At 33.8% G+C, this 17,422-nt stretch overlaps 2 protein-coding genes and 1 pseudogene across 2 annotated transcripts; all 3 read left to right on the top strand.

The window, feature by feature from the left end:
* Positions 1-596: 596 nt before the first annotated feature.
* LOC133703480 (probable glutathione S-transferase) lies at positions 597-2,655 on the top strand. Its single transcript, XM_062128034.1, has 2 exons — positions 597-1,070; positions 2,003-2,655. Exons 1-2 carry the CDS (start codon positions 753-755, stop codon positions 2,345-2,347), a joined length of 663 nt encoding a protein of 220 aa, XP_061984018.1. The 5' UTR covers positions 597-752; the 3' UTR covers positions 2,348-2,655.
* Positions 2,656-7,878: 5,223 nt separating this feature from the next.
* On the top strand, positions 7,879-13,650 carry LOC133702982 (probable glutathione S-transferase; annotated as a pseudogene).
* Positions 13,651-15,577: 1,927 nt separating this feature from the next.
* LOC133702981 (probable glutathione S-transferase) lies at positions 15,578-17,136 on the top strand. The gene is made up of 2 exons (XM_062127355.1): positions 15,578-15,994; positions 16,528-17,136. Exons 1-2 carry the CDS (start codon positions 15,680-15,682, stop codon positions 16,870-16,872), a joined length of 660 nt encoding a protein of 219 aa, XP_061983339.1. The 5' UTR covers positions 15,578-15,679; the 3' UTR covers positions 16,873-17,136.
* Positions 17,137-17,422: the final 286 nt, after the last annotated feature.

Raw genomic sequence — 17,422 nt, 5'->3', positions numbered from 1 at the left:
AAATTTTATAAGAAAAAAAAAAGAGAGAGATTTCAATAATTTGCAGGGAAAAAAGATATGCCATGGCAAGGCCCAGAAAATAAACAGCATGGGGTCCTTGATAACGTACTATGCAGACATATTAGACATCTCTCTCATGCAGTCTGTAAATAACCATATTTTATTCCTCAAGATAACATGACATGATATATTTTATTCTCTAATAATTATTTTTTAAATAAAAGGTATTTGAATTTTAAATTATTTTATTTATCCTATTTTTTTATATATAATTTATTTTATTTTTTAGAGTGATAGCGGCTTAAATTTAAAATTTATATAGATGCATATTATTTTTTAAGATATAATTTATTTTAATTTTTAATATTTTTTTAAGTGAAATTTTTTCAGGTTATAACTTCAAAATTACACAGATCTACACTTGATTTTTCTTATTCTTTAACTCTTATCTTCAAATACAATAATTAAATTTTAATTAAAAATAATAAAATTCAGACTTGTAACTATGCCTTTCCACACTAAAAATTTTAAATATTAAACAAAACCAAAATATAAGTTATATTATTCTCCGCCGTTCAATCATTCAACCCTAAAAAATCTGCCATAATCAACTCAACTCACTCCAGTCTTTTTCCGAACTACAAATACTCGCATTTCGGTACTGCCAGAGCACAACCACATTTGTATCCCAAGAAAACAAAGCAAAAGAACCCTAACTTGCAAGTTGCAACATCTTCCTTTTCACTTCAAGAATGGCTAGTGATCAAGTGACCCTGTTGGATTTCTGGCCAAGTCCATTTGGTATGAGAGTGAGATTAGCGTTGGCTGAAAAGGGCGTCAAGTATGAGTACAGTGAAGAAGATTTGAGGAACAAAAGTGCTTTGCTCCTTCAAATGAATCCTGTTAACAAGCAAATCCCAGTTCTTGTCCATAATGGGAAACCTGTCTGTGAGTCACTTATTATTGTTCAATATATTGATGAGGTGTGGAAGGATAGCGCTCCTTTGTTGCCTTCTGATCCGCACCAGAGAGCTCAGGCTAGGTTCTGGGCTGATTTTGTTGACAAGAAGGTGTGTTTCTTTGCACTTAAAGACTTCCATCTTTTTTGTTCTTGAATTTATTAGATTTTATCTATGATCTGATTAAACGTATTTTGAAATTCGATCAGCTTGAAAGAAGTAGAATCGCATAAAACAAAAATTAAAATTGTACAGCACTAAGATTAATATCAAAGGAAGAAATTAGGCATCATGATATGGATTGGTGGAAATTCTGTTTATGTTCATCTCAATTGTTGTTGGCGGTGATTTTTCTTTTGTTGATAAAAAAAAAATTTGGTCTTTAAGGTTTCTAATTGATGAACTATATTTTTATTATGGCGAATTCATGAGAATTAAAGTAGAGGTTGGCGGGATGTTTTTGTACAAGGATTACCAAATTGGCTGTATCCAACTGCTTTAAAGATTCAACAGGAAAACATAAAAAAATGTCATAGAAGGTTGCAACGAAGATAAGAATTTGGACTCAGGTGATGATATTTCTATCTGGATGAGTTATTGGCTACAGGTGGGTTGTCAGTACTCAGTAGCCACCCACTCACCCTCAAGTATCATAAAATATATCATTGACAGTGACACTTGAGGTTAATTTCCTGTTGATCAAGCTTTCCTTTATTGTGGTGGGAAAAAAACGTCCAGAGCCTTCTAATTTGGTTGGTTGGGTTTTGCTCTCAAAGATTTGATTTTTTACTTCCAGTCACCTTCAACCTAGTAAAAGAGAACATTCTGGGCACCATCACTGTTCCTCAATTTAGTTGTGTTAGATTTGTGCACTTTTTGACAGTGAATTATTTTGCTTTACCCTGTAAACAGGTATTAATTACTGTAGTTAACAAGGAAATCTCAACGAGGACTTTGGGTTTGGGGCTACTTTTGGCTTTTGTGATTCCAAAGAGTCTTTGTTTTTTTTTTTTTTACCTTTGTGTGATGGTATGAATCTGCAGATATATGACTTTGGGAGGAAGATATGGACGAAAAAAGGAGAGGAACAGGAGGCAGCCAAGAAGGACTTCATTGACAGCCTCAAGTTGATGGAAGGAGAGCTCGGAGACAAGCCTTACTTTGGGGGCGAGACCATCGGCTACGTTGATATAGCACTTGTTCCTTTCTATTCCTGGTTTTATGCCTATGAGACCATCGGAAACTTCAACATAGAGGCCGAGTGTCCGAAGATGATTGCTTACTGTAAGAGGTGCTTGCAGAAAGAGACTGTATCCAAGGCTCTTGAAGATCCACAAAAGGTCTATGATTTCGTTCTGATACTGATGAAGCAGTTTGGTATTGAGTAGAAGAAAGAACAACATGCAGATCAGGCATGTGCCATTTCCTGTTAAGAAGTTTTACTTGTGTTCTGAGTGATTTATGTTTTAAATAAGGAGGGCAGACAGGTGTGCCTGCCTTGTGTTTCTAGTCTGGGAGGGCACTTGGCTGTGCCTGCCTTGTGCTTATAGTCCGAGAGGGCACCTCGTCGTGCCTGACTTGGGATGTGGTTTTCTCCCTGTAAAGTTGAACTTCAAGTCGGTGGTTATGATATAAATACATATGTACTAATGAAACTTGTGTCAAGATCTGGTTGGCAGTGAACAACTTTCTGCAACATTTATTCTTTTTCTCCAAGCTTGCATTCATGATCACTGATCATCCTGTAAAGGAGCTGCAGGCTGTGACTCATCAGGCCCTGTGTATTTTGGTCGAGCTCCATCGGCTTGGGCTACCTACCACCGCTGCACATGCTAGGAAGTTTTGAGCATGAACTTCAAGGCACTGCAGGTAGGGCAAATAGAGCATGCTCAAATTCAGATTAAATTCAGATGAATTTTAAATTGAGTTTTATAATATTCATACCTTATTTATTATTTATTAAATCCAGAAAATATCCATCAATTCCATATAAATATTCATCAATTTCATCAGAGTAAATTATCTTCCCTGTCAAGAAAAGTTGATAAATGTCCCTAACATACTATCCCGACGCTACAACCATTGACAGCTCGAGGAAAAAGAATCAAGAATGTAGTGCGTGGCAACCCAGAAGCCGCTCAATCAACGAGTGTCAATCAATCCACCACGTTGATCTTTGGCAAACATTAATTATACCTATCCATTTGATTGTTATTAAATCCGGTGTAATAGCTTAATTTAAGAAACCGAAACTTAATTTATATTGGGTTTTAAAATACACTGAAAAAAGGGGTTAATTTAATGATTCCTAAATTAATCTAATAATTTAGTAACTTAGATTTATTTTTAAATTACCAAAAGCTAAAACAAGAAACAAAAAAAAAAAAAAACACTGTAGACCGTCAGTTTAAAATATTATTCACATAAATAATGCTTTCATGGTCTTAGCCTTCCCTCTAAGAAGCTTTAGAGGATGTTTGTTTACGCGGTAGCTTTTGCTTTTAAAGCAAACCGCGTAAGCCAGGCGTTTGATAACATATAAACAACAATTTATTAGTTGGTGGGTCCCATAATTTTTTACATGAAACCGGCGTTTTATACAAGCAGCTGGGAGCTGCTTCTCTCCAGCTGCTTCTCTTGTAATTCACATGGGCACTGTTCATAACAGTGCCCATGCCAGGTGACGCCAGGTGAATTATAATTCACCTGGACACTGTTCACTCAAGAAGTGAACAGTCCCAAGGTGAATTATAATTCACCCGCGAGAAGCATTCACCTGGCACTGTTCACGTGAACAGTGACAAGTGAATTTTTTTTACACTATTCATGTGAGTAAAATTTATGGGACCGCATCCGACCTGGTAAAAAAAATTTAATTTTTTTAAAATTATGTTTTACTAAAAAAAATAATGTTTAATATTATTTAATAACACTACATAAATTAGAAGAATATCGCATGATGACGTAACACTTGTGGAATTTGATCGCAATTCCTATTCTGTTTCTGATGATATTTTACTTGATTTTGTTGTGCACTCAAAAAACTATGAAAACTATAGTCCTTATCAGATGAATTTCATACGTGATGAAATTGTAGATAATTTAATGGAATAATAAAAAATATTTGATATAAAATATTATTTATTTAATAATGTAATAATGGTAGTTAAATCTACAATATTAAAATTAAAAACCATCAATATTAATACATACATCAATATATTTAATTATTTTATAACCTCAATTTGTAAAGTATTTTTTTAACCAAACACATTAAACTACTTTTTACTCAACCTCAGTTTCAATCACAGTTTTAACCAAACATATATTTTTCCAAATCAACCTCAACTAAAAGTACTTTTTATAAAACAACTTTTTTCAAACAACAACTACAACAGCAACCACAATACCAAACACACTCTTAAACTAGTCATAGGAATTAAATTTTTTTTAGAATACTTATTAATCATTATTAAATTAATTAAAAATAAAAAAGAAAATCCGTTTTCATTTCAAAAAATACAATAGAACGATCAAAAATCATTTAAAAATTTAAAATTGTTGTAAAAGAGTTTTTTTTATATCTTTTCACCGTGTTTTTTTTGGTTAATATCAGGTCATATTAGAGATAATCTGGTATATGAACAAATATAAAAATAATATTAAAAAAATTGTTGGCTCATGTGACACCTTTCAGAAGCCAAAATCCTCCTTTTATCGTGTCATCGAAAGTGTCGTCATATCCTTTTTCTTCTAGAGCGGCATATATGATTATTAATGGCATAGTTTGTCATTAACAACACTTTTTTTTTTCTTTTTTCTCTCTTCTCCGGTCAAAGTTTGCGACAATCATGCAATGTTTTAGAGTTGTCCTCCAATTTATAAGGATTTCCACTTCAATCCTTATTTTTTTTATTTTTTTATTTTTGTTCTTGGTCTTTTTTTAAAAAAATAATTTGTTTTCAATTTCATCCTTTAATAAAATTTATTATGTTTTAATTTGATCTTTGATCTTTTAATTACTATTTTTTAATTATTTTTTATAATTAAAATTATGTTTTTGAATTTTATCATTCATAATTTGATTGATTGAGAATTAAATTTCATGGTTTTTACCAGATATAGTACTTTCAGTCTAATACCCAGGTCATAGGTTTGAAAAGTTAACGTGGGTTAATATTTTTTTAAGAAAAATGAGCTTTATGATTTTTTTTATTAGGTTATTCTAATCTTATAATTTAAATTACGAGTTTCACAAGATAATCCAAGAAAGATCATTGACTGGATGTTATACTAAAGACAAGAAATACAGACCTAAGAAAGGACTAGACTTGACAAATGTTTGAACCAGATTAAGAGCTTGTTTGGGAGTGTGGTTGTGGTTGATTTTCAAAATATTTTTCATTCGAAAATGCATTAAAATGATGTTTTTTTATTTGTTAAAATTTATTTTTGATATCAGCACATCAAAATGATATAAAAACACTAAAAAAATATTAATTTAAAGCAAATAAAAAATAAATTTTTTTAATTTTTTTCAAAAAAAATTTTGAAACGAAAAAATAAACAAGGCCCAAGAAGAACAAAATTTGGTTATAAGTTGAACTAATAATACACAATGGAGAACAAAGTTTGGTATTAGAATACATAATAGAAACAGTTCAGAGTTGTCAAAAGAAGCAGATATAATACTTGGAGAAATGAAAGAGAGCACTTGAAGTCACACATCCTCAGAATAAAAAAAATATGAAGAAGATGGGTGGTCACCAGACAATTTACTACAGTTTTTTCTATTTGAAAAAGATCAAAGAAAGAAGAAAATACCCAACAACAACTTAATAAATCAACAACAAATGCATTATAATTTAATTAAGTTTGTAATAACTTCAAAACCTGTTTACTAGTAAATAGTAAATAGTTACTAGCATGCAGTAACCAATAGACATTAAATAGAAGGCTTGTAATCCAGTTTTTATTATCAAAAAAGAAAAAGAAAAAAAAGAATATAATTACATATTTTTTTATCAAGACATTCAAATATGTGGTTATAATCAAAACAAAGATCATCTAATAAATCTAAATCTTATAGTTTTTAAATATTAAATTTTTTATTTACATTCAGTATGTTAAATTAGTATTTAATTACTTCTTGAGTATTGAATTATATTCTAGTATTATTATAAATCTAGATTCTTCATAAAAATCTAAAATTTTATGTTTTTATCTAAGTTATAAAATCCTCTCATAGATGAGACAAACACAAAATAAAACTTTACTTTTATCTTTCTTGTGCATTGCATAACAAATCAACTAGACGTTGCTTTAAGACAATTCTTTTGAAAAAAAAAAACCCATCAAATCAAAGTTTCGGAACCTCTTCAATTGATTTTTAAGATCCAGCAGGGTCATTTTCATTTAAAATCTTAAAATTTAAATAATTTTAATTATAAATATTTTTTAATTAAAATTTAATTGATGGTTTCGTATTTCCTTGATTGAATCAAATTTTAATTATATAAATTGTGCTTAAATAAATAAAAGAAATATGAGGCTCTGGTTGTTAATAAACAAAACATGCAACTCTCAAGGAGTGAATTGTAATTTATCCTATGCCTTCTATTCATTATACATTATATATTATACAATAAACATAAAAGAAAGCGTAATTTCACGTTATTGTTTACTCTATGAACATTAAAATAATATTTTATAATATGATATTATATGTGTGTATGTGTGCGTGTTCAAAAGGAAAAAGTTGATATGGATTTAAAAAAAAATACTTCAACGGTTGAAATAATCTTAATATATTATATTTTTAATGTCTAATAAAAAAAATTAAGTTTTTTTTTTAAAATTTTATTGTTTACAATATATATAATTTATATCTACATATTATTTTTTAACATTTCATATAAGATATTAAAACTAAAAATATTTTTTAAAAGTTCTTTAAACTATTCCGAGTTAACTCGTATAACTTGAAATTTAAACTTTGGGTGGTAAAATCAGTTTGGTTTTAAGTCTTGTTTATTTGCTAGAAAATATTTTTTTTTGAAAAGGGGTTTTTTTGAAAAGTGAATTCCTAGAAAATGAATTATTTTTCGATGTTTGATAGTGTCATGAAAAGAAGTTGAAAAATATTTTTCAATGTTTGAATGTTTGATTATATAATGGAAAATAACTTATTAATATTTTTTTTTCAAGTTTACTGAAATAACGAGTAATAAATCTTACAAATTAAAAAATTGAATGAGAATAAAATTAAAAGAAAAATCTAATTTAATAAATTATCTCAAATAAAATAAATAACAATCAAAATAATAGAAATAAAATCTAACAGATAAAAAAGTTGAAAGATGATGAAATTAAAATAATTATAATTATAATTTCATAAATTATTTCAAATTAAATAAATATAACAATAAAAAAAATAAGAATCAATTTTAATAGATAAAAAATTTCAATTAAAAAAATAATAAGAGGAAAGCAAATAACAATCATAAAAATAAAGACTAAGTTAATATAAAAATCAAATTTTAAGGGATGAAATTAAAAAAAAATTTAAAACAAAATATATAGCAATCAAAAGTTTAAAAATCAAATTTGATATAATTAGCTAATAATATGATATTTTTATATTTTTCATAACTTCTCAAAAATATATTATGTCTAAACTAAAAGAAAAATAAATTTTTTAAAAATTAAATTATATTTTTTTAATTAATTTTTTTAACTAATTAATTTTTTTAATAATAAACAAACATAAAAAAATTTAAAAAATAATTTTCAAAAAACTCACTTTGAATCAAAGAAACGCAAACCGGCCTTAATAACTGGGCGTTTTCATGCTATGAAATGAAACATTATTCTAAATATAATTTTTGCTTACTTTTTTATTAATATCCTTGATTATAGCTTAGCAACTTTTTCCACGATTTATCACAACCACATACACTCTGCAAATGAAGATAGCAAGTCTGCTGTAAAGTCTTGCTTTCTACTATTTATGATCGAGTGATATTTTTTTTCACTTCAACAATGGCTGATGAGGTGACACTGCTGGATTTCTGGGCAAGCCCTTTCGGCATGAGAGTCAAAATAGCACTGGCTGAGAAGGAAGTCAAGTATGAGTATAGTGAACAGGACTTGATGAACGGAAAGAGTGATTTGCTTCTGCAGATGAATCCAGTTCACAAGAAGATTCCAGTTCTCGTTCACAGAGGGAAATTAACCAGTTTTTGAACCCCTTATTATTGTTCAGTATATTGATGATGTGTGGAGGGACAAGGCTCCTTTGCTGCCTTCTGATCCTCAGGAAAGAGCTCAGTCCATGTTCTGGGCTGATTTTATTGATAAAAAGGTATGGACATATACCTTTAATCTTGCTAAATCTCTGGTCCCCCTTCTATACATGTATCTATGCTTGCGTGAGGACAAATATATATTCCTTTGCTACTGCTATATATGTTACTGTAATATCAATTATGTGCTGCAAAAATGAATTCTCAGATATTATTTCAAAATATTTTTACTTTATATTGAAAAAATTATCTTTAAAGTATTTAAAGTAAAAATATTTTTATATTCCACGTTAAAAAAATATAATTTTCTCCTTGTAAATATAAAATATATACACGACTCTAAGCTCATAGTCTACCATTTATTTTCTAGCCAGCTAGCTGTTGCATATTTTAATTTTTCTATTTATTTTCTTCTTTGTTGTTATGGGCTATAAGTTTATATATACACCTGCATTTTTAAAGATAAAAACATTATATGTACACCTGTATTTTTAAAGACAAAACAAAATATCACCTGACTTAAAACACTTAAACTTGCTGGATTTTCTTGCTGTTTCTGCATCCCTCCTTTCGAGGAAGAACCTACTGAATCCTAATGGACAATTTTATGTGGGTAAATATCTTTAAGGAAACTTACGTTAGTAAATATCCTTAAGGACATTGTTTGTGCACACACTTAAGTTTTGTGTTCTACTATGTTCTATTCATTATATTCCCAACATTATTCTGTGATATTTTTGGCATTTTACTTGCTTTTACATAATTAGGACTACATTTTTGTGATGACGTGCTGTGAATCTTCAGGTAAATGATCTTTCTAGGAAGATATGGACAACAAAAGGAGAAGAACTAGAGGCGGTAAAGAAGGGTTTCTTTGAATGCCTTGAGTGATATATTTGAGGGAGAACTAGGAGAGAAGCCTTATTTTTGTTGAAACTTAAACCCAATCTAGAAGGTCAAAGAAGGCAACCATCCACCGACCAGCCGCAGCCGCTAGCCACCAGCCGTAGCCGCCAGCCGCCTCCACACCTGCAGTCGCCGGCCGCCTTCACACTTGGAAAGTTTGAATTTTTGTATTTTGAATTCGTGTATAAATAGCAAGCTGAGATTATGCTATTATGTGTGAAGAGAATAGAGAGAAACACTAGAGAGAAAGAGAGGGTGTGTATTGTTAAGCTTTTGTGTTAATTAATTGTAAGCTTGTGTTTTTTGTAATAAAACCTTGTGTTTTATCCCCTCTGAGTGTTTCAAAGCCACCACCAGTGGTTTCTCCCACCAACAATTGGTATCAGAGCCTCGTTCGTCAGAAAACAGAAGTGTTTTGGGAGATATCTGAATTTTCAAAGTTATCAAAAACAAGTTTTGATCATTCCACCGTGTAGATCTCATCCATACGAACTCATTGTCGTAAAAATCAGCTCAATCGGACACCGGGGTGAGCCACACACGCCTCTTGAATATTCGGCACTGTTTTCGCACGTGCATCCCACGCGCCCCGAGGTAGACGACGACTGAGCCACACGCGCGCCATATTTGAGCCGTTAAGCCGAGCCTCCAACCGAGCCGAAAAATATTCCCGAGAATATTCCCTTTTCAAGCCGAGCCGCTAAGCCAAGCCGATATTAGCTGAAGCCGAGCCGATAGAATATTCCACAGAATATTCCCAGTTCAACCCAGCGACCCGCCGCCGTACAGAATTGGTTTTTTGACCGGTTCACCCATTTTCTGACCCGATTTATACAAAGTCAGACCGGTTCCTTGCTATTTCGACCATTCCGGATCGATCTACAGTGTCTGTTTTGCCAAATTCAATTCCCAGAAGGTGATATAGTCATTTAAAGAGCAAAATGACTACAGAAAGTACACAAACACTCATCCCGAAGCTGACCAAAGACAACTATGATAGTTGGTGCATCAGATTAAAGGCATTCCTTAGTTCTCAAGAGTGTTTGGAGATTGTACACTATGGTTATGATGAACCAGAATCGAAAGAAGAAGAAGATGCTTTACAAGAGGCACAGAAGCTAGCCCTGAAAGTCAACAGAAAGAAAGACAACAAAGCAAAGACGATCATCTATCAAGGTCTTGATGAAGACAGGTTCGAGATCATTGCTTCCGCTGAAACATCACATGATATATGGGAGGCTCTCCAATAAAAATACAAAGGTGCTGACAGAATCAAGAAGATTCGTCTCCAATCCTTACGAGGTGAATTTGAATTATTGCAGATGAAGTCCTCAGAATCTATTTCTGATTATCACACAAGGATTATGGTGATAGTCAATCAGATGAGGAGAAATGGAGAAGCCATCATAGATTCTCAAATTACTGAGAAAATTTTGAAATCCCTAGATCCAAAATTTGATTTTGTTGTTGTCGCCATTGAAGAGTCCAAAGAAGTGGACAAGTTGACAGTGGATGAACTTATGAGTTCTTTGCAAGCTCATGAGCAGAAGATTGTAAAGCGAAATGGAGATAAGGTCATCGAGCATGCCTTACAAGCAAAGCTGTCTCTCAAGGACAGATATGAGCAAGGGGAGACTTCAACAAGTGGATATACCACTCAAGCAGGAAGTCAACAATCCAGAGGAGGATTCCAGAGATTCCAATGAAGAGGTTCTTGGAATACAAGCTTTAGAGGAAGAGGTGGTAGAAACACCACCAGAGGAGGTAAAGGACAACAAACATTCACTCCTAGAGGAAGAGGAGGCGGTTACAATAACCGTGACAAAAGGAATATCCAATGTTATAGTTGCAATCAATTTAGGCACTATAGCACTGAATGCAGAAGGAAAGCTCTGTTGGAGATACGTGAGCAAGCCAACTATGCAGAGAAGGATGACAGAGAAGAAGCTGCATTTCTTGTCCAACAAGAACTTGGCGAGAAACAGGAAAATATGTGGTATCTAGATACTAGAGCAAGCAATCACATGTGTGGCTACCGAGAGTTATTTGGTGATCTAGATGAGACCAAGCAAGGTCTAGTTACTTTTGGAGATACCTCAAAGGTTCCATTCAAAGGTAAAGGCAGCATCCCAAATCAAATTGAAGAACGACGATTCCAGCTACATCGCCGATGTGTATTATGTCCCAGCCATAAAGCAGAACCTGATCAGCTTAGATCAACTTTTGGAGAGAGGATATACTTTTTACTCGAAGAATTGTCATCTGACAATTAGAGACAACAATTGGAGATTAATTGTCTATGTGAAAATGTCCAAAAATATGATGTTTCCTTTGAACATCCAGTATGATGCAGCAAAGTGTTTGATTGCCATCACCAACAGTGAAGAATGGCTCTGGCACCTGAGGCTTGGACATCTGAATTTCACAAGTTTGAAGATGCTAGCAAGCAAGAAGATGGTCAAAGGTTTGCCTCACATTGATCATCCAGATGAAGTCTGTGAAAGTTGTGTCCTCAGCAAACATCACAGATCCAATTTTGCCAAAGAAGTCAACTGGAAAGCAAAAAGGCCACTGGAGTTAGTACACACAGATGTGTGTGGCCCAATAACACCTATGTCGACTGGACAAAATAGGTACTTCCTCACTTTTATTGATGATTTTAGTAGAAAGACGTGGATATACTTTCTGAAAAGGAAGTCAGAAGTATTCAATTGTTTTAAAGATTTTAAAGCAATTGTGGAGAAGCAAAGTGGCTACATGATCAGAACCGTGAGATCTGATCAAGGTGGAGAATATACAGCAAATGACTTTGAAGCCTTTTATACACAACAAGGCATCAGACATCAGACAACACCAGCTTATACACCATAGCTGAATGGTGTAGCTGAAAGGAAGAATCGCACGATTCTTGACATGGCAAGAAGTCTGGTCAAAACAAAGAAGTTGCCCAAACAATACTGGGTTAAAGCTGTATCATGTGCAGTGTATCTACTGAATCGCTGCCCAACCAGAAGTTTGTAAGGAGTCATTCCAGAAGAAGCATGGAGTGGTCACAAACCAAGTGTTACTCATCTACGAGTCTTTGGTTGTGTGGCATATGCAAAGATCCCAGATGCAAGAAGGAGAAAGCTCGATGATAAAAGCGAGAAATGCATCTTTGTCGGATATGGTGAAAAAAGGATGGGATACAAGCTGTATAATCCTATCACGAAGAAGGTGATTATGAGTAGAGATGTTATCTTTGAAGAAGATAAATCTTGGGAATGGAATGATGATAAAGAAGTAGTCAAATGGATCAACATTGATTTGATCCTTGAAGGTGAAGAAGTACCAACAATACTTGTCAAAGAACCGATTGTGCCAGCAGCTGAACCACAAATTCCGGTACACAGATTCCCTGTATTCAACAGGAGGAACACACCAGGAGCATCATCATCAACACCACCATCAACATCCTCATCAGAAGAACCAAGAAGGATGAGAAATCTAGACGAGTTGTACGATGCCACGCAAGTCATCAAAGATACAACTCTATTTTGTTTCTTTGCAGATAATGACCCACTTAGCTTCAACAAATCTATCACAAAAGAGAAGATAGAAGCAATGGATGAAGAAATGCATGCCATTGAGAAGAATGATACCTGGAAGCTGACTTATCCACCAGAAAGCAATAAAGCAATAGGTGTCAAATGGGTCTATAAGACAAAGAAGAAGTGCAAAAATACAAAGCCATTGAAGGGAGAAATATTTATCAGACTGAAGTTCATGCTTGGCATGATATCCCTCGATTGAGTTTAAATGAGAGATTTGTTGAAACTTAAACTCAATCCAGAAGGTCAAGGAAGGCAACCACCCACCGACCAACCGCAGCCGCCAGCCACCAGCCGCAGCCACCAGCCGCTTCACACTTGGAAAGTTTGAATTTTTGTATTTTGAATTTGTGTATAAATAGCAAGCTGAGATTATGCTATTATGTGTGAAGAGAATAGAGAGAAACACTAGAGAGAAAGAGATGGTGTGTATTGTTAAGCTTTTGTGTTAATTAAGTATAAGCTTGTGTTTTTTGTAATAAAACCTTGTGTTTTATCCCCTCTAAGTGTTTAAAAGCCACCACCAGTGGTTTTTCCCACCAATAATTTTGGGGGTGAGACTCTGGGGTATGTGGATATTGCCTTTCTTCCTTTCTGTTGCGGGGTTTATACTTTTGAGACCATCGGTAACTTCAGCATAGAAGCTCAATGTCCCAAGATCATTGCATGGGCTAACAGGTGCCTGCAAAAAGAGAGTGTAGCCAAGTCTCTTGCAGAACCTGGAAAGGTCCACGAGTTGGTTTTGGAGATGAGGAAGAGCCTTGGGTTTGATTGATTAGAAGGATATGGTCATGGCAGTAAGATGTTTTTTTTTTGTTTAATTAGTAGTTCATGTGGTTGCTCTCCATGTTGGAATTGTTTCTCTTACAAATAATATTGAACTTTCTGTAATTCTGTGGCACTTGGCTTTGCTCCTTGGTTGACTAGGAACTGGATATGTCCAGACCAGCTTCAATCTTATTTGTCTGTGATGTATGCTTTGAACGCTTTTCCTTGAATCTGAACTAGCTGCCATTTCCTTGGATCTGAACTAGCTAGTTGGCATTTGTATTTGATGTGCTAATTTTTGCTCGGAAAAGGGAAGGTTTGAGAATTTATTAGATTGGGCACCCAACGCACACAAATCCTCTTCATTCAATATATATATATCCTCAAGTTAATTTTCTTATACCAAGTTGTAAGTAGTTCAATCACATTACAATACAAAATAGACTAGAACTCACGGGTTTTTTCTACCACAATCCACAAAGTTTTTTTTTTTGATTTCGGTTGTTGCTTGAAAACCAGGGAAGGGAAAGGAAGGGAAGGAGATAAGAGAGGAAGAAAGAAAGGTTACTAGCCATGTCAGGACTTGAAGGGTGACATGTGTTATCCTGAAAGGAAGACCTGACAAGAAAATTCTGGCATCATCGAAGCTCAAAGAAGGCTGCATGCGCCACCATAACGCAACAACTTCCTTAATTATACGTTGTCACGAGCATTACACTCGTCAAATATATTTTTTTTGCCTACATTTGCTGTTCTAGTACTGCTGTTCTCCACTAGCAATCTGGTCTTGGTTTAAGACAAGAGTACCATCGACAAATAGAGAATTGAAAATCTTTATTTTATGCTTTAATAAAACAAAGCCAACCTCAATTCCACCCCTTCCATCTGCCTTCTCCTGCATAGAAATTTTTTTCGGATAATCATTGATAAAACCAATAACCATATTGCATAGAGATTGATCCTGTCTTATCAATGGAAGAGTCTCCACCTTCATAGGCATACCCCAACCAAAATCAGCAACGGCTTGATGGGTCTTGCACAATATAGAGATACGTTATATGTCCCTCCTCCTTAATCCCACTACATCCTTAATTTTCTAAATTTAAGCATGAAAGAAATCTCAAAATAGCAACTCCTTGGCCATTATACCTTGAACACAGCAAAATCCTAGTCATCTGGTCAGACAAGAATAGGGTTTTTGACACGTGAATAGTGAATTCTCAAGAAAATGACAATAATTGATGTTCACAGGAAAATGATTGCAGGTTTTTTTTTTTAAAAAGTTTCGAGCCCAGATTTGGTGGTTTCCACATTCTAGCTTTCCCTGTGTCAAAGAACCATCTCAACCCAATAGCTTAAACTGTTAGTTAAGGTCCCAAGATATGATTTATATTATTCTCTAACACATCCCCTCAAGTGAAAGCCCTTTGAGCTTAAAACTTGCATAGGCTCACATTACCTTGTACTTAATTTTTATTAAATAAATAAAGATGGTGAGATTCGAACTCGTAACCGCTTGGTCATTAAGGCTCTGATACCATGTCAAAGAACTATCTCAACCCAATAGCTTAAGTTGTCAGTTAAAGTTTCAAGATATGATTTATATTATTCTCTGACACCCTAACACTGACATATGGACTCATAGCTTAAATTGACTTGAAATTACCAAAGCTATCCTTAGTTTTCTTCAGGCAGAAACTGAAAAAGTTTGTTGGCAAGATTATTGCTTACTTTGAATAATAATAATAAAAATATATCACTTAAGACATACTCTCGTTATCATATATTTATAACCCCCTAATAAAATATATATTGATTGTACATAATATGAATTCCGGTGATAATTTCTCAACTTTAGGAATAATTATCTCATTTTGTCAGGGTAATTAGCTCTGAGATTTCAGGAATCATTGACCGGTTGGTGTGATGTAGTTGAAGACTAGAAAGGAACAAACATGAAAATGCGTTATGGTATCCAATTGCCCACTGGGCATTAGCACAACACATTTTCCACTTATTTATTTCCGCCACATCTTTCTGCGAAGATAGATATGCTATAAAGATTTCTACTCTCCACAATCAAGAGCACAGCCATTCTGAAAGGCGAGAAAAAACTATCTGTGATTCAGTTTTACTCTTTTTCACAACAACAATGGCTGATGAGGTGACACTGCTGGATTTCTGGGCAAGCCCTTTTGGCATGAGAGTCAAAATAGCATTGGCAGAGAAGGGAGTCAAGTATGAGTACAGTGAACAGGACTTGAGGGACAAGAGTGCATTGCTTCTTCAGATGAACCCAGTCTACAAGAAGATTCCAGTTCTCGTCCACAGAGGAAAACCAGTTTGTGAGTCCCTTATTATTGTTCAGTATATTGGTGATGTGTGGAGGGACAAGGCTCCTTTGCTACCTTCTGATCCTTACAAAAGAGCTCAGTCCATGTTCTGGGCTGATTTTATTGATAAAAAGGTATGGATATATATACCTTTAATCTTGCTAAATCTGTGGTCCCCCTTCGATACATGTATCTATGCTTGCGTGAGGACAAATATATATTCCTTTGCTACTGCTATGCTACTGTAATATCAATTATGTGCTGTAAAAATGAATTCTTGGAGGTTATTTCAAAATATTTTTATTTTATATTGAAAAGTGTTTTCAGAGATTATTTCAAAATGTTTTTATTTCTTATCAGAAATATTTGTTTTTTTTTAAATTAAAGTATTTAAAGTAAAAATATTTGTATATCCCATGTTAGAAAAACACAAAATATCACTTAACTGAACACTTAAACTTACTGGATTTTCTTGTTGGTATTTTCCTTCTTGTTTTTGCATCCCTCCTTTCGAGCAAGAACCTATTGAATCCTGGTGGATAATAATTTTATGTGGGTAAATATCTTTAAGGAAAGTAAATATCCTTACAGACAATATTGTTTGTGCACGTCTTAGGTTTTGTGTTCTGCTATATTATTTTTGTGATGAAGTGCTGTGAATCTTCAGATACATGATCTTTCTAGGAAGATATGGACAACAAAAGGAGAAGAAATGGAGGCGGCGAAGAAGGGTTTCTTTGAATGCCTTGAGTTATTGGAGGGAGAACTAGGAGAGAAGCCTTATTTTGGGGGTGAGACTCTGGGGTATGTGGATATTGCCTTTCTTCCTTTCTGTTGCGGGTTTTCTATTTATGAGAGCATCGAAAACTTCAGCATAGAAGCTCAATGTCCCAAGATCATTGCATGGGCTAACAGGTGCCTGCAAAAAGAGAGTGTAGCCAAGTCTCTTGCAGAACCTGGAAAGGTCCACGAGTTGGTTATGGAGATAAGGAAGAGCCTTGGGTTTGACTGATTAGAAGGATATGGTCAAGGCAGTCAGTTGTTTTTATTTTTTTTTGTTTAATTAGTAGTTCATGTGGTTGGTCTCCATGTTGGAGTTGTTTCTTTTACGAATAATATTGAACTTTCTGTAATTCTGGGGCACTTGGCTGTGCTCCTTGGTTGACTAGGAACTGGATATGTCCAGACCTTCAATCATATTTAGCTAGCTTATTTGTTTGTGATGTATGCTTTGAACGCTTTTCCTTGAATCTGAACTAGCTGCCATTTCCTTGGATCTGAAATAGCAGAATATTTTTTTAATTTCTTGTTATTATCAATCATATATGTGATCAATCCTTAATTCGAGTCAAATAACGGGATTGATCAGCATTTATTGTGTCACTGTATATATAACGAAAGTTCTAATTAATGTCCCTAAATTAGCAGAATACTCAGAGGGCTCAACCAAAACAAAATTCGAGAAAAAGGGTTTATTTATCCCATGTAAAAGGAATTAAACAATGGCCAAACAAATGAAAATTGCAATTGGAGTCTCCTCTGTACCAACCGACAATGCCAAG

This window comes from Populus nigra, chromosome 9 (assembly GCF_951802175.1).
Source record: "Populus nigra chromosome 9, ddPopNigr1.1, whole genome shotgun sequence".
In the NCBI taxonomy this organism is placed as follows: domain Eukaryota; kingdom Viridiplantae; phylum Streptophyta; class Magnoliopsida; order Malpighiales; family Salicaceae; genus Populus; species Populus nigra.
The sequence above is the reverse complement of the archived record's forward strand: the minus strand, read 5'-3'. Positions and strand labels throughout refer to the sequence as shown.

Coding starts and splice junctions, on each gene's coding strand:
- LOC133703480 (XM_062128034.1), top strand. CDS start 753: ATGGCTAGTGATCAAGTGACCCTGTTGGATTTCTGGCCAAGTCCATTT. Junction 1,071..2,002: donor CTGATTTTGTTGACAAGAAG/GTGTGTTTCTTT, acceptor ATGAATCTGCAG/ATATATGACTTTGGGAGGAA.
- LOC133702981 (XM_062127355.1), top strand. CDS start 15,680: ATGGCTGATGAGGTGACACTGCTGGATTTCTGGGCAAGCCCTTTTGGC. Junction 15,995..16,527: donor CTGATTTTATTGATAAAAAG/GTATGGATATAT, acceptor GTGAATCTTCAG/ATACATGATCTTTCTAGGAA.